At 33.9% G+C, this 18,467-nt stretch overlaps 2 protein-coding genes across 2 annotated transcripts; one reads left to right on the top strand and one right to left on the bottom strand.

Moving 5' to 3' along the window:
* Positions 1–2,590: 2,590 nt before the first annotated feature.
* On the top strand, positions 2,591–4,224 carry LOC111614543 (the record flags this gene model as incomplete). Its single annotated transcript, XM_023355917.1, has 3 exons — positions 2,591–3,289; positions 4,040–4,098; positions 4,155–4,224. Coding segments are annotated over 3 exons (828 nt in total), but the record flags the coding sequence as incomplete, so codon positions are not given.
* A 2,065-nt stretch (positions 4,225–6,289) lies between these two features.
* LOC111614544 (histone-lysine N-methyltransferase SETMAR-like) lies at positions 6,290–18,113 on the bottom strand. Its single transcript, XM_023355918.1, has 3 exons — positions 17,972–18,113; positions 17,873–17,903; positions 6,290–7,262 (listed from the first exon to the last, which is right to left on the bottom strand). Exons 1-3 carry the CDS (start codon positions 18,111–18,113, stop codon positions 6,290–6,292), a joined length of 1,146 nt encoding a protein of 381 aa, XP_023211686.1.
* Positions 18,114–18,467: the final 354 nt, after the last annotated feature.

The raw sequence follows: 18,467 nt of genomic DNA on the forward strand, positions 1-18,467 counted from the left end.
ATAGAAAAACAAACAAAATAATGTTAAAACTTTTTTTATTTTTCAATGTAATCTCCTCTGTTAGCAATGCACTTATTCCAGCGATGTTCTAGCTTTTTTATGCCATCACAATAGGTCGATTTGTCAAGGTGTGCAAAATACTCGTTCACTTCAGAGATGACTTCGTCATTTGAGTGGAATCTCTTTCCAGCCAAGAATTTTTTTAGGTTTGGAAAAAGGTGGAAGTGGTGGAACTGGGGGCCAAATCAGGTGAGTACGGTGGATGTGGAACAAATTGGAAGCGAAGTTCGTTTATCTTTTGTTCAGTGATTCTGGCGGAATGTGCAGGTGCATTATCGTGGTGGAACAGAACTTTGTGATTGATATGATTATTCGTTCTTTGATTGACCATTTTGAATTAATTGATTATTTCTGATTCTATATTAATATTGTTTATTTGTTTATTAAATTCTATATACTTTGTTAAGAGATGTCTCTGTATTATTGTTTCCTGAATCAGATCTATGGTATAAATTCCACGCATGTTTATCCGCGTTACGCAAAGTAGATAAACTGGTGTCAGGACCTGACAAGATCTAGAATTTACCCTCTAGATCATTTATAAACATTTTTCTCGCCCTCCTAGAAAAAGTTTAGAGAGCCAATCACACGATCGTGCGCCAGTAAGTGATATAGGTGACATACCTATACCTTTGGTTTCTCACATGTATTACATTGCACGCACAACTTCAAACATGTTCAAAAATTAAATGTTTGTTCTTAACAATTTTACCAAATATTTTCAAATTAAGAAATGTGTTCTGATATTCTTTTCAGAATATTCTGTACATTATTTTAAAATATTTATATTTATTTGCCTGACGACGATGATTATAAATTCATCGAAAGTACTTGCGATAAAAAGTGCTTATAATGCCAAACTCAGTGAACTCTGTTCTAATATATTTTTTAATTATACCATCCAATTATTTATATAATTGTCCATTATTGAACACAATTTACACAATTTGTTATATTCTAGTTTAACATAATTTTAATCATTATCCAAAAAAACACATTATTGCTTTAATTATAATAACTGATATTTTAGATATGTTGCATTTGGAGTTTGGTATAAGCTGAAATTTTATTACATATAAAAATTTTTCAAAAATATAAAGCAAGAACTACTACCATTTTAACATAATAACTAACTGCCCATAGAGGAGCAGCATAAAGTAATAAAGACAAAACCATTGAATAACACACATTATAAACAATGGTGAAAATATCAACTGTATATTAAAATATCCAAAACCATGATGGAACCAGGATTGTGAGGCAGTATATAAACAACGAAAGAAAGCATGGGGAATTTTCAGAAGATACCCCACTGAATTTAATTGCATTGAAATGCAATTAAATGGGGAATTTAATTGCATTTCAAAAGGCAAATAAAAATTCAATTAACATGGTATTATTTTTGAGAGTAGATTCATATTTTTAGCTACAAACACTCAATCAGCAGATGAATTAAATGTCAAATGTATTCATAACAAACAGTTACATCTGGCCAAATTTCTCTAAACTAGAGATATGTGATAACACTCAGATGTAGAAGATTTAAAATGAAATATCCAAACAGTTTGGCTTGAAATGGTCATCTTTAGATAATTTAGTATTTTATAATGAATTCCTTCACCAATATTTTTGTGATAAATAAATTGATATTTATGATTTATTAGGTTAAGTTAGGCTAAGGGATCTAATTCCAAAAATTTTTTTGTAAAGGAATATGATTAAAACAAATCCAATTTTTAAAAAATTCATTAAATTCAGATAATATAATTATTAACTGATAGTTGACTCATGGCTAATATTTTTCATATATCATCAACTCTGTGTTATGAAATTAAATAATTTACTTTTCCACTGATCATCTACGTTTATATTTAGGGTAAAGTAAACATTTTGAATTATAATTATATAATATATATATAATTATTTATATAATTGTTTTTTGTATTAATTTGTATTGTGTAAATGTTCATAAAAAATACAATTCACAAGAGTAATAATTAAGTTATAAATTTAATTTACAGTATAAAAATATAATTTTATTTGAAAACACTTATTATTATATATATATTATTTTCTTTGAAAAATATATTAAGCATTAAAAATCACTTAAAGCCACTTCATCCACCAATTGTAATCATTGGTCGATTTTTCTGTTTAGCAATATTAAACATACCTAAAATATACATAATAAATTAATTTAGTTAAATAATGAAAATCTGTTTTTAAAATTGCAACAATAATTTTAATTCTAACAGAAACATTACCTGCATGCTGTTTTTTCTTTTTTATCAAAGCACTTTTAATGATGTCAATCAAATCATTCTCAGATATACCTGAACGCAAAGCATCTCTTAATGATATTTCATTTGGACCAAATAAACAGACCTGTGGAAAATATTATGCAATTTAATATAAAACATTTAACTAAAATTAAATGAAAAATATGTTTTCATAATTTACTTAGCTTTAGAGAATGGTTAAAATTTAGTTTATTTACTTATCATTATTTGTAAAAATATTANCACCACACACAAATTTGAACTCATCACGTGGTGTGATATCTGAAAGTGATCTGATGTCTGAGGATGAATCGGATATTCATATCGGTCTTTCAGACCAAGGTGTCACTGCTGTTCGACGAATTTCAATCCGTCGAGATGGCAAGTTGATACCAACGAAACACCTTATTTTGACTTTTAACAAACCAACATTGCCATCTTCTGTTGCGGCAGGATATCTCCGTTGCCCAGTTCGCCCATACATCCCAAACCCGCTACGATGCTTTAAATGTCAGCGGTTTGGACACTCCCAAACATCATGCAGAGGAAAAAAAGCATGTGCACAGTGTGGAAATGAAGACCATGAGAGTAATGAATGCACAAGTTCTCCATGCTGTGTGAACTGCAAAGATGCTCATCCTGCCTACTCTCGGAAATGCCCTTCATGGCAGAGAGAGAAAGAAATTCAGCGATTGAAGACTATTAATAATATATCCTACCCGGAGGCACGTCGTATGGTCACCTTAAATACACCAGTGAAACAAAAGACATTCACTGCTGCTCTGAAATCCACAAAGACATGTGGAGTTCAGACAGACATTTCTGTTTCACCCGATGAATCTCTGACTCGCCATGAAAAATGTCTGCTGGTACCATCTACCAAAGCAACAGAAAAAGAGAATAACAAAGCAAAACCACTCATACCTAAAACAGGGGTAACAACTAGGAATGTGGGTTCCAAAAAAGCCAGTAAGAACCNTTTTGACAAATCAAGCGGAAATTGGTATCGTATCTTTAGCAAAGATGGCTGAATTATTCCCGCCAAAAATTAAATTGATCGCAGCGCCGCATATAGGCAAGGCCGCGAACTTTCCGAACAGCCCTCGTACTAGAAACTCGTAGAGTCCTTCGCTAGTAATGAAGCTTGTCTTGGCCCTATCTTTTTCTTTTACCAGTACTTGCCAATATCCTGATGACAAATCCAGTGTAGTAATGAATTTGGCCTTTTTTAGCGAATTCAACAAGTCTGAAATGATAGGTAAAGGAAATTTATCTGTTACCGTTATACTATTTAACTTACGATAATCTACACACAGTCTCCAGTCTCCCGTCTTCTTCTTTACCATCACTACAGGAGAAGCCCATGGCGAATTGGAAGGTCTGATTATCCCTTCTCTTAGCATTTCTGCTATTTGCCTTTGCATTTCTTTCTGCTTTACAGGCGAATACCTATACGGTCTGCTCGAAACTGGTGGGGCATCCCCCGTCTCGATGACATGTTCTACGTAGTTGGTGAGTCCAGGTTGGTCACTAAAAATATGCAAGAATTTATTCAAAACAGTGTTTAGTTTTGTTAAATTTTCTCCTTTCAATGGCGTCTGCAATTCCTTTAAGTCGCATTTAATACCTACCCCTGCATCGGGGATAGCAATTTCCATTTCTAAGTTACGAAAATCTAACAATACCTTATATTTTTGTAGGAAGTCTCTTCCAAGCAGGCATGGGAGTATGAGTCTGTCGATCACAACGAGTTCATTAGGTAATAAGGTACCATTTAAGCGAAGATTGGCCATAAATACGCCCTTTGTTTTATAGGATCTACCCTCTATGGCTAATTTTATGTCAGGGCCTGGGCGAAGAATTATCTCAGGGGATTTTCGAATAATTTCAGGTAGAGTCATCAGGGAAAAGTTTATTAATTAGATGATGGTAAGTTTCGCTGGTAGTTTTGGTATATTCATTTTTATTAATTATCAAAGAAGGAGGAATCTCAACTCTCCGATGTTTGTTGGCAGCAATATAATAAGGAGCTGACCAAGGCTTGTTTTTACCAACAGAGGTTCAAAAATCTAGTTAAGACTGCGTCCTGGCCTTGTTAATAGCAGTTTTATACGTGCGAAAAAGAGCACTATAACTATTTTGTAGCTCTTGCTTTCGAACATTATCAGTCTCTCTTCTCATCCTCTGCTTTTTTCTCCTCAGCGCAGATATTTGGTTTGCCAAGTCTGTGTTCCACCATAGAGCATGACACCTCACAGTACTAATGGTAGTAGCCTGGATATAGGCACTGTGCATAGTGTTGTTAAGAGAAATGACAATATTATCTAAGGCAGTTGGATCAGTAATATTGGCAATATTGTCGGGATTCCACATATCCTGGATTAAATGGTAGTAGAGATCCCAGTTGGTACGTTGGGAAATACTAAATTCAGGGATGAGCGTAGCGACCTCGATCAATAGCTCAATGTAGCTATGGTCACTAGCTGAGTGAATGTCCACTGTGTAGCACTGGATGTTCGTGATGTCAATTTTATTAGAACCCATGCAGACGTCAATCCAACTGTTTTCATTCGTGGAAGAAAAAGTTGGGAGAGGACTGGAGTTGAGGGAGGTAAGTTGAAGTTGGTTCATGAACTCCTCCACTAAATAGCCCTTGGGGTCTTCGACCGGGCTATGCCAGGAATGCGCCTGAGTTAATGATACAGTAAGAAGAGGTGTGCGAAGACCATAGATGGGAAAGGGGCTATGATTGGAGAGCAGAATTGGAAAATAAATGCGACAAGTAAAAGAGCGCTAATGGTTGCATGTGGCGAGGATGGGTTGGTCTATTTAGTTTAAGGGGTTGTCGAAGACTGATTTCCATGCAGAGGAGAGTGAGTCTGCATCTCTGCTATTGATACAACCGTTTCTGAGGGATTGCTTAAATATTTCAATTGCTTCAACTGTTCTAAGTTTGGTGTGGTCGTGCATAGGAATAATAATCCTTGCCTCTTCACATTTGGTCGTTATACTAGGTTCGCTTGCAAACTGGGCTATGGTGGAAGTGAACTTTTTGTTGCATGCGTCATACTTGTGCTCAGCTATCTTCTGTTTAAGTGATCTATTGGTTGGGCCAATGTATGTTAGCCTCTTGCATGGGTTAGATCTGCTGTCCTCTAGTGGGACCATGTAGACTCCTGGTCTCCTGGCTTCGTTGCATTTGTCCTTGGTATTAGCCAGAAGTTTATAAATCGTAGGGTTGCGTCTGTATGCGAGAGTAGCATTGATTTTTTTTTGCTATGAATTTAAAGGCATGGCTCATTCTAGGGTGAAAATCGACAGTAATGTGCTTACTTCGTTGCTTTAGAGGTTTGGAATTGACATCTATGGTTGTTAAGAATCTATGAATTTTTTGCACAAGCCTATCAATAAACTTATTGTTGAAACCATGGGCTGTGGCGAGGTGCTTGATGCATTGGATTTCTCATAGCACGTCCTTAATGCTAGAGCAATGGGTAAAAGCTCTGTGAATTAGAGTCCTGAAAGCAGAAACATACAAAATTAATTGCTGGCAGTGACTTAGGTCAGTGTTTGTTTTACAATCTTAGTAATAATTTTTAAATTGGAGAGATATTCGATCAGTCTTATGTATTAAGAAATTGAATGAAATAGCATGTGTGTGGGATTTTCCACTTGGTTATTGTTTTTCCACTCGACCTTTGAGTCGATCCTCTCATCATCATATTAACATATAACTTAACACGTTAACTGCCGGTTGTAATATGATACCTTACCAAAGGGGGGCCAAAGTGAGATAATTTGATACCTAATATTTTATTTTAATGCAAATAAAAGGGTCGATATACAACAGTCAGGAGAGGGGAGATGAGAAAGCTATAGGGTTGGCAATTAAGTGATTGCGGATATTAAATAAGAAAGAAAATTCAAAATTTTTGCTTAAAAGTATAACTTTATTCAATTAGGTATTGTCCATTTTTGTCAATGACCTCTTGCCATCTTTCAGGCAGTGTCATAATTCTATGTTCATAAAACTTCTGATTTTTGCCAGCAAAAAACTGAATTAAATGTGTTTTTACATCATCAGCATCATTAAAAATTTTACCATTTAAGGAGTTCTGCATGGAACGAAATAAATGGTAATTTGAAGGTGCAAGGTCAGGGCTATATGGTGGATGTGACAACACATCCCAACCTAGCTCCAATAATTTTTGTTGAGTGACCAAAGATGTGTGGGGCTTTGCATTATCATGCTGGAAAACAACACCCTTACGATTTGTCAATTCTGGCCGTTTTTCTTGAACTGCATTGCTTAGTTTGGCGAGTTGTTGAATGTATACATTTGAATTAATCGTTTGGTTTCTTGGTAAAAGTTCAAAGTACAGAATTCCTTTATAATTCCACCAAACTGACAGCATAATCTTTTTTTGGTGAATTTCAGATTTTGGTGTCATCTGGGCTGATTCATCTCGCATCACCCACGATTTTTTCTGATTAACATTGCTATAAACTATCCACTTTTCGTCGCCAGTAATCAGTCGTTTCAGAAATGGATCAATCTCATTGCGTTTCAGAAGTGAATCACAGATTCTAATGCATTGCATCAAATGAATTTCCTTAAGCTGATGAGGGACCCATATATTTAGTTTCTTGACATAGCCAAGCTGTTTTAATTTTTTTTGAATGCACGTATGTGATACATTGAGCTTCTGTGCAATCTCTCGCGTTGTGCTATGATGATCTGAATCGATAATGGCCTTGATATGGGTCTCATCAACTTCAACTGGACGGCCAGATTGTTGAGCATTTTTCAGTGAAAAATCACCAGAACGAAATTTGGCAAACCAATTTTGACACTGCCTTTCTTTCAAGGCTTCATTCCCATATACGGCACATAACTTCTTGTGTGCTTGTGATGCGTTTTGCCTTTTCGGAAATAATACAATAAAATATGTCTGAAATGCACGTCTTGTTCTTCCATTTTTAAATTGGGATAAAAACGAAACTAAATAACTAATAGATACAACTTTTTTACTAAATTAAACGTGGAAGTCCAAACAACAAGAAAACAATATGGGTTAAATGCTTTGAACACGATGACAAAGCAAAAAAATGTGCTATTGACAAAATCCACAATCACTTAGTTGCCAACCCTATATATGTACATCGACAGGTAGTCGTATGGCCGTGAAAGGCAGATTATTTTTTTCAGGCAATAAATTTTACAACCTGCTTTGATTAGACATCCTCCCCTACTTGAAAGTTTTTGCATCTTTGTGTTAAAAGTATTTCACACTTTGTTTCGACTGCAAATGATGTTTTTGTTTTTTGTAAATATATATTAAAACGTACTTATGTACTTTGATTTTTTTGTAATATTATTTACTTTATATGCAATAAAAGAGAAAAATTAAACTAGTTTTTGATATTTTAAACTATTTACTATTAAAATAAACCACTATCAGATATAAAATAGATTTTTATTAAAAAAAGACGACCACTGACCTTGAACACTTCATGAGGCCATTATGATGCACCGGCGGTCAGAGTTTCGACTGCTGGCGTTCCAAGCTAAGTGCGTAGACGTCCACGAGAGGCCACCACTAGCATGCAGAATAGGCCATCGAACAAATTTTTCAAAAAATTTGTTTGGTAGCCAGTCACCTGAAGATGACCTATTCCATTAGGCTGAAAAGGTTTGTTATTTAATAAATATTCTTAGCATTATAAGCTGTTAAGTGTTTTATTAAGTGTTATAAAATTAAAAATTGCACAAAAAGTTGTAAAATTGCATTTATTATAGTTAGAAAAATTATGTACCCTATTTTTCATTAAAACTGCATTTTTTCAATGACATAAATTAAAGAGAATATTGGGCAAAATATATTGTTGCTGGTATATATTTGAGGTTGGGCATTTTGGTCATCTTAGTTTGTTTGAATATATTTGAGTGCAGCCATTAACACTTACCATGCTGGTCCAGTTGATCTATTAGGTTAGTCCATAAGTTCGTGCGTATTTTATGACCTTGTTTTGCTGTTAAAAATGCCAGGCTAATGTGATACTTTTTACACTGAAGTGTTAAATTGGATCTCATTTATATAATACTGTTCAGAATTGGGAACATTTCAGTTGTTTATTTTCGTTAAAATGGAAGTAACAGATGAATATAAGAGACATGTTTTATACTTTTTATTTTTAAGTGGTGAGAATGCTACAAATGCAGCCAAAAAATTAAATACTGCTCATAATCAAACTGTAATAAGTGTAAGGACTGCGCAGAAGTGGTTTGAAAGATTTAGAAATAATGATTTTAGTGTGGAGGATAAGGCTCGTACTGGAAGACCCGTTGACTTTGATGATGATGCTCTCTCTGCACTAGTTGAAGCAGAACCATCTTTAACAGTTGATGAAATTGCGGAACGTTTAAATTCATCCCATGGAACTGTTCATAGACATCTACAACAAATCGGAAAAGTTTCAAAGCTAGGAAAATGGATACCACATGAACTGTCAATAGCTAACTGACAACAACGTCAACTGCTCAACTCAAAAGCTTCAACTGGGAAATTTTACCTCATCCACCATATTTGCCAGATATTGCTCCCAGTGATTATCATCTTTTTCGGAGTTTGCAGAATTTTTTAAAAGGAAAAACTTTTGAGGATGAGAACAATGTAAAAAAGGCTATTTCTGAATATTTTGATTCAAAACCGAAATCATTTTACAAAGACGGGATTAAAAAGCTACCATCAAGATGGGAAGAAATTGTACAAAATAATGGTGAATACATTATAGATTGAAATAAGATTTAATTAAAATTTTTTGTTGCTTTTTTTGTAGATAAAAATGCGCACGAACTTATGGACTGACCTGATAGTTTCTTACCTGTGTGCTGGCTGATTTTTGTAATTTTACTATATTTTTTACTGAAGATAGAAAATGTTTTAGTGAAGCGAGGTAAAAAGTGTAGAGAGATTCTGATTTGTTGAACATTTCTATATATTACGCTTAATTTTGATGTATGTGTGCAATATTTTAATTAATTGCATTGCAATTTTATTTGGGCATGTTTTGCAAATAGACATAATGTGAAAAAAATTGAAAAACATTATAATGTTCATATTATATGTTTTATTTACTAAGGAAACATTGCTAATTTAAGAATACATTGATAATTTATTTTTCATAATGTAGTAGTGTATGATACAATTTAAAACATGGGATTACACACAGTCCTACATTACATTCGGTACACTGATACGAAGTGTCTTTTCTGGCTGCTTTTCCTGTTAAGTACTTCTGCTTAACACTGCAAACAATGCATCTTCTTTGGGCTTTTTTTTTTGTCCTTTTGATATTTTTACTCTCTCTAAAAGGTGTTTTTTTGGTAATCTCGCAATTTTTTTATTTCCAATAGGATTATTGTTGATATTTTCTTTTGGAATTAACACTAAAGCAGAACATATATCTTGTATAAATTTAACAGTTGTTATCTTTTTAGTCATTATTGTATTATGTCTATATCTTTTCAGTGTTATTTAGTAGTATTATTTTTAGTATTTAGTTATATCTTTTTAGTATTATTGTATTATGCAAAATGCATAAATTTGTTACACACATCATTAATACATGAAAAGTTAGTTTTTTCCACCATTTCACAGTTTTATGTGAAAAAGCACTATGTGACAGCCTCTGGTCAACTAGATTGACTCCTGCTTTGTGATTTTTATAATCAATAACAGCGGCTGGTTATTTTTCAAATTATTTTGCCCTGTACTTTGAACTTGATGCATTTTTGCAGTGTGTCTGGTACTTATCATATATACATCTCTTTTGTCTTTCCATCGTATAGCTAATATGTTATTTTTATGGCGAAATATTTGCTCTACTTTTTTTAATTTTGCTTCTTGTAGCGCTGTTGGCAGACCTTTTCTAGTTTTTATTACTGTTCCTACAATTCCAGTATCTACTTCACTCAAATATTCTGCAAGTGAAATACTGGTATAAAACCGATCAACGTATATTGTATGACCCTTATTTGATAGTGGATCAACTAATCTTTTTACTACAGAAGCAGCTGTGTTTTCAATATTTTGGTGTCTGCCGTGATAGACTTCAAAATTCCAAATATAACCAGTGTTTTCTTCAGCCAATATATATAACTTTATTCCATACTTTTTTGGTTTCTTTGCCATGTAAACTTTGAAACTGACACGACCCCTAAATGGACACATGCCTTCATCAATTGTCAAAGCTTCTTTAGCCCCTCGATGTGGGTTCCTGTCCGTGGTGAGGGGACCTCCCAGAGATGGTTTAGTAAGTCTTCTTTACCACCCCTGGGATCTGAACGCCCACCCACGTGTTTGCCGTGCGTGGTATCCCGTATGCCGGAAAGGGGGATCCTGGTAGTTGAGGGGNATCTGTAAAAAAGTATTTATTTATTGAATTTACTGCAAAATGATAATGCATATAAATATAATGTCGAATGTTTGATCAGAATTATATTACACACCTATCCTATCAGCAATAATGCTTGGGGTAACATTCGGGATTTAAGAGAGAAGTTAAGGTTGTTTAATTTCTCAAAAATATCTGACATAACACAACTTGGATAGCCATATGTCATTTTGAGAAAAGTAGCAAGATCACATTTTTGTTTGGTTAAAAATATTTAATAACAATAATCTTCCTTAAACTTTGATTTCTTGATATCCATCTTACTTCCGCATGTAATAATAAATTTGTGTAGTGGGAATCCATATTTTTACAGAGATTTGAAAATAAGTGGCTGTTAAGGGCATGGCTCTTAATAAAATTTATAATATTAACAGCATCTTGAAGCATATCATTCAATTCTGGTGCTAATTTTTTTGCTACAAGGGTCTCCCAATGAATAAGAAAGTGAGTAAACATTATATGATCATAATGAGCAGCTTGAAAAAATGATTTAAAACCAATATTTTGGCCTGTCATCACTTTTGTGCCATCTGTGCATACTCCACAGCAATTTTTCCATTCTAACCCTTCAGTTTTTAAAAATTCGTTAACTTTATAATACAGTGGGTGATCGGTTAACGAACATAATCCGTTCCAAGACTTTGTTCGCTATCTGAATTGTTTGTTAACTGATTATCGATTTACCACAGGTTTTAATGGGAATTTAATTAATTCGTTCTGGAGATTTCTAAAAATAAAAAATATATACTTTCTTACTATGTTTATTTATATGTAATAATAAAAATACATACGTACACAGTCTTGCATTTTTATTAGTCATGTTTTTTCGTTTGTGGGGGTTAAAGAATATGTCCAATGTCGATTGCTTTTCTGTCTTTATGATTTTACAGAAGTAATTAATAGCATTGTAATTGTAGAGAACCCTAGGCCTATTAACCTCAACTTGGTTTGGATGCCATTTTAAAAGACCGTTATTCTGACATCCTCCCACTTCTTCAAAAAATCTTTAATCGCAGATATCGGCATATATCCGCATTTTCAGAAGAAAACGTAAAAGAATTGTTTCTGTCAGAAATATAAAAAGCTGGAATTACAAGGGAGAGTTTCAAAGTTCGGAAGAATACTATCCGATCAGTATATACTGGGTAGAACGTCGATGTCGACGTCTCCCGTGCTCCGAAAAGTTTTGAATTGTTGCCTGAAGACAAAGGAAGACCTATCGGTATTCGTTATTTTACGTCTCTTCTTTTTGTGTTTGTTCAGTGAAGTGTTCGTTATCCGAACATGTGTTCGTTGTCCGATCATAAAAATTTTTCGCGAAAGTGTTCGTTGTCCGATCATAAAAATTTTTCGCGAAAGTGTTCGTTATCCGATTTGTTCATTAACCGATCTGTTGGTTAACCGATCACCCACTGTATATTCATTGCAGTACTTTCTGTTTTTCTCTGTTTTCGAGACTTTTCCAGTGTTTAGATCCGAAGTGCTGTTTTTTTCTGTTTGAAAGGGTTAAAGAATCTGTCTAATGTCAATTGCTTTTCTCGCTTCGTCAGGATTTTTTGTAAGTAATTAATAGCATTGCAATTGTAGAAATCCCCAAGCCTCAACCTGGTTTGGATGCCATTCTAAGACCGTTGTTCTGACATCCTTCCACTTCTTCAAAGGATCTTTAATAACAGATATCGACATTAATCCACTTTTTCAGAAGAAAACATATCTCGCCGAGTTTCTTGGTGTTCTTCATTCAAGAATGCTTCGTGGTCTTCAGTCGTCAGATAACTTTCGGATATCATTATGAGCTCTTCGATGTTCTTTATTTCTCAGATATGATTTTTGTTACTCCTTTAGCTGCTTGAGTCTTCTTGATTATACAGTATTTTTCTCAAATTAGATTGAACTGCTGCATACTGTAGATTTGTTCAAGCCACACTGCCCAGCAACATCAGAAATCTTCTGCCCACTCTTTAATCTTTAGTATTATACTCNGTCTGTGTTTTTTGATATAGAGAAGGCCTATGATCGCTGTTGGCGATATGGGATACTCCATGATCTGGACCATTTCGGATTTCGAGGTAATTTGCCAATTTTCATAAAAAACTTCTTAGAGAATCGAAGATTCCAAGTCAGGATGGGCAACACTTTATCTAGGCCTTTCACGCAACAAGAAGGTGTTCCTCAAGGCTCTATTTTGAGTGTGACTCTGTTCCTAATTAAAATTANAATTGTTTTGTCAGAAAAATAAAAGGCTGGAATTACAAGGGAGAGTTTCAAAGTTCGGAGGAATACTATTTAATCAGTATATACCGGCTTGAACGTCGATGTCGACGTCTCCCACACTCCGAAAAGTTTCGAATTGTTGCCCGAAGACAAGGAAAGTCCAATCGGTATTCATTATTTTACTTTTCTTTTTATGTTTGTTCTGTGGGCTGTTCGTTATCCGATCATGTGTTCATTGTCCGAACATAAAAATCTTTTGCGAAAGTGTTCGTTATCCGATCTGTTAGTTAACCGATCACCCACTGTATATCTCTCCCTCTAGTACAGTCATTCAAAGGACAACAAAATAACAACTCTTCCTTGACGTTTTCTTTATAAACATATCTGACATATACTAACAACTGAGCTAATTTGGTAATATCAGTTGTTTTGTCCAACTGAATTGAAAATTTTGGTCTTTCTTTAATTCTTGTAATAAGTTGTGCTAATTGATTCTTCTTTATTTTAGAAATTTTATTTGCTACAGTGTTTTTTGACAAAGGAATTTTTCGAATATCATTGCCATATTTACTTTCATGTAGTATTTTTATGATTTTAATAGCAGCAGGTAATACAAGATCTTCTCCAATGGTGAAAGGCTTTTTATTTTTAGCAATGCAGTATGAAACTTCATATGACACGAGTAAATATTTTTCATTAACGGTCATAAATTCTTTAAAAGATTGTTAAAATTTTTAAATAAAGATATAAAAACTTTCAAAATATTCTTTTGGTTTATTGGCATACAAAGTATGCTTTGATTAAAGATGTCTTTTTCTTTTGATGGTTTCATACTCTCCATAGCTAATAATTCATTGCAGATCAAACAAAGAGATTGTTCATTACCATTACGATTTTTAAATGTAAAGCTAAATTGAAGAAAAGACTCATTATATTTTTTTTTCATACATTAGATGACTGTTTGTCAATAATAAGTCGTGCTTGAGGAGACTTTGTAGCATTGTCTTCTGCATCATTACCTTACTTACTTAAGTTCAGCCATTTATCCATGGCCAAAAATGATTATAATCCTAAAAAGACCAATATATACATAAAAATAACATATTCCATATAATAATTAATAAATTAATTTCTGAATAAATAAAAAACTATATTACTCTACAATGTCCTGTAGTGATAAGAACGTGGTGAGTGTAATATAAGAAAGATATAGGCAAAATTACAAATAAAATGATACCTTTATTTTTACCCATAGTTATTTACTTTACAGGATTCTAACAGATTCTGACACCTCTCATTAGTACTCAAGCACAAACAACGCAACAGATACAAAAGGCAGAACCGATAGTTCAAAATTTTGCAACAAAGGATTAACTGGACAAATTTATTTACAACACAAAGAAAAACTATAGTTAAAAACTAAAATTACTTACTACTTATACTAAAAGGAAAATAAGCAAAGGATAGACAAATAGGACAGATAGATGTCTAGTACTAGTCAAGAATGGGTACCGAAGATAATTGACGATGCCAAAATGACCTGGACAACTCCACCACACTTTTTCAATCTCTTACATCCCAGCCGAAAGTGATCTCAAAAGCCTTATCTTTTGCTCTCTAGGCTACCCCTTTTGTTTTGTCTTCTAACACAGTTACTCACCACCCACACTTGGAAGAAGTTTCTAGGAAGTTGAAAACAAACAGAACAAGAACAATGAAGGAAAGGAAATTACACATATAGAAGATATATACAAATTTGCTAAAACAATAATGATGTACTACCACAGTTCACTCTTGTTACAATGGAACAGAGACAACTGAATGCACTGAAAAGTGACAACACTACTGTAGTACAATTAGTGTTTCTGAATCATTGTCTCGCTGCAACAGAAATAACACAAAGTGCAACTCATGAAACGTATGACACAAAGAGCGCCACTTTCAAACTCTGATAAAGTATTTTCAATATTTTGCATTAAAATCTCACGACCCCAAGATTTTGCTAAGTGACCCCAGACGGGGTTGCTACCCATAATTTAAGAAGCCCTGTTCTAGACAATAAACTAGTATGTAGCCTACTCTGGTTATGTCCTTCCTTAAAATTGATTAATCTGATCAATCTGCCCACATCCCAATGTTAATGCAACTGGATTCAGACTCCAGATCATTTCTTCTTCTCATTCCTTTACCCTTAATGTTCTACCCATTACCTGTCCCTTTTCTCCCTTCAGTGATCCTAAGTTCTTTTCAATCAGTTTGGTGAAAGCAAGCCAGAACGAAAACAAAAAGTTTTTTTACTTGATGCAAGCTTGCCTTTATACCTTTTCCCCTTGATGTGGGTTCTTGTCCATGGTGAGGGCACCTTCCAGAGATGGTTTAATAACTCTTTTTCACCATCCCTGGGATCTGAATGCCACCCACGTGTTTGCCATGCATGGTGTTTCTTATACCAGAAAGGGGGATCCGGGAAGTTGAGGGGCAACATAACATCCACAACACAGTGCTTTGGATAAATGGGAGACACAAATCAGGCTCTGTTTGAGTCAATCAGCTGGTTGCTGAGTCATTCTTGACCTTGGCTTGGATGCAGATTGGGCAGACGCATCTCTGCTTGACAGTTTTGTCATGTCAGACAAGATATGCTCTTCTTGACTACATTGTGAGGGTATAGCTCCTGGGGTGACTGTCTATGGGAGTCTCCCATGTGACAGCATCCCCTTGTTGGGCCCCATGGTGGGTGTGGTCACTAGGAGCTGAAATATTATTTCTTAACCAAGGATATCAAAAATTCAAAAAATCCGGACAAGGTAACAAACACAAATCAAAGTATTTCCAGTCAGCCAGCTTATTTGATAGTGTATGCTACTGGATTGAAACCTCTATATAAATGCTCTTCTTTTCTAATTAAAAAATTGTTTTAATCCATCATTGGGCATCTAAAGAAAATACAAAAATTGAGGTCAGCAGATTTACTCGTAGAAACAACCTCTCCTCAACAACAAAGACCATGGGACACATGGAAGTTTAAACTCATCATGTGGTGTGATCTCTGAGTGAGATCTGCTGTCTGAAGATGAATCAGACATTCAGATTGGCCTCTCAGACCAAGGTGTCACTTAGGTTCGATGCATTTTGATCCGTTGAGACGGTAAGTTTATACCAACTAAACATTTTACTCTCACATTCAACAAGTCAACATTGTCATTTTTTATTACTGCAGGATACCTGCACTGTCCAGTTTGTCCATATATTCCAAATTTACTGCATTGCATTAAATGCCAGCAGTTTGGACATTCTCAAACATCCTGTTGAGGGAAGAGTGTATGCACACAGTGTGGAACTGAATTTGACAAGAGTACTGAAGGTAAAAGTATTCCATGCTGTGCGAACAGCAAAGATGTCCATCCTGCCTACTCCCAGAAATGTCGTGCATGGCAAAGAGAAAAAGAAACTCAGCAAGTTAAAACTGTAAACAACATACTATACTCAGATGCCTGATGCATGGTCACTTCAGGTACATTAATGAAACAAAAGACATTTGCTGCTGCTTTGAAATCTACCAAGACATATCGGGTTCAAACAGATATTTCTCTTTCTCCAAGTGAATCTGTTACGTGTCACATGAAATGTTTAATATTCCCATCTACTAGGGATTGTATACTGGTTTACCGATTTACCGGTTAACTGATAAATTGACAAAAAAAAAGCATTTGGTAAACTTACCGGTAAATTTTTGAAATTTACCGGTAATTCGGTAAATGAAAAATTCATACTAGAAATTTTTATGCAGAAAATATTTTGTTTATAGATATTTAAAAGGGCTAAAGGGACATTGAAAAAAAAAACAGATAAGTGTAAGCAACAATATACCTAATTATTAATTTTATGTGAGATATTTTTTGTTTAATTTTAATTTAAACTTTCTTGGGTTTGAGAGGCACTGTAAATTGTACAGAAAGCTCTAGTTAGCATATGTGATTTGTGCTCTGCCGTTTTTTGAGATTTNTTTATTTATTTTTGTTGTCGCTTATTTATTTATTCTTGTTGTTACTTATTTTTTTATTATATTATAGATTTTATATTTATATTACCATTGGCTGTTCAATGGTTAAACTGTGATGTTTTGTTTATGTGTATATATGTCTTTCTATTTATTTTCTACTTCGAATTGCACTATGTGTTGTGGCGCAGTATAGCATGTATGGCTTTTGTGCCAATAAAAGTTAACCAACCAACCAACCAACCAAAGCCTCTTTAGGATAATATGTTTTTTGAAATTTATTTATTGTATTATCCAGTAGAGGCCTCACTTTGTTTAAAGCATCAAAGCCTTCTTCTCCTTTCTTTTTCTGTTTAGAATTGTCATTCAGGTGAAACATGGACAAAATATTCAAAAATCTATCCTTTGACATTATATTAGGACAAAAATTACAACTTATTACTGGGTCTTCACTTTAATGGCTTATCAAATCAGGCTTTTCATTGATGCTCATATGCAGTATAATTTCAATAATTTTTTTTGTTTCTGCCAAAGTCAGAGTTATCTACAATTCAAATCTGGAATTGGGGCTTAGAACGTTTTTAGATCTAAGAGCTATAATTTTCTGCCTTGCATACATGTTTGTTTGCTTTTTCATATTTGAAATGACCTCTTGATCAACATAATGATTAAAAAAATTAATAGAGTCACTAGTTTAATCAAGACCAATATTCTTCTGAAGACCATGATCACCAGTGTACACAGTAATATTTGGTATCTGGTCCACGTCTTTCCAGTCCATATCACTAGTAGATTGTGCACTCACCCTAGCTCTCTTTTGTGGATGTGATGGTAAAGCAGATGTAGAGGGGATGGAACTTACATTGTCATACATACATGAATCTGACTTTGATCTAATAATATAATATCACATACTTTATAAACTATATATCTACAAAGAAAATAAAATTATATCGCTTACCTGTACTTTCTTCACTCCCAGATGTGCCTAAAATGTATTCACTACCACTCTCATCACTCAAATCAGAATCATTGTCACTATATTTGTGTAATTCTTTGTTAATAAATCGAGAAATATTCTCCTCATTATGTCTTTGAGCCATATTTAATACTTTCTGAGAAAAAATAATAAAATAAACGAAATAAAAAAGCCGAAGTATAACAACCGAACTCGAAATCGAACTATTCAAGTAATCTTAACAATGAACTCTTTTTTTAAATTTCTGAAACTAATATGCCCTTTAATGGTCAAAATAAGAACTAATCAACACAAATAATTCTTTCACGTTTTGCTGCACATGTAATGATACGTTTTAAAACTGAAGATAACAAAATATTTCGAAAAACTTAATATTACATTTTTCGTTTTTTTTGCGAAAGGAATGCAGAAAACGTAATTTTACGTTTGTAGTATGGTAAGTGTTAAATGGTTAAGTATAAAAAAATTAAAAGAAAAT

This window comes from Centruroides sculpturatus, unplaced genomic scaffold, assembly GCF_000671375.1.
Source record: "Centruroides sculpturatus isolate CEXI.00-Female unplaced genomic scaffold, Cexi_2.0 scaffold2119, whole genome shotgun sequence".
Lineage (NCBI taxonomy): Eukaryota > Metazoa > Arthropoda > Arachnida > Scorpiones > Buthidae > Centruroides > Centruroides sculpturatus.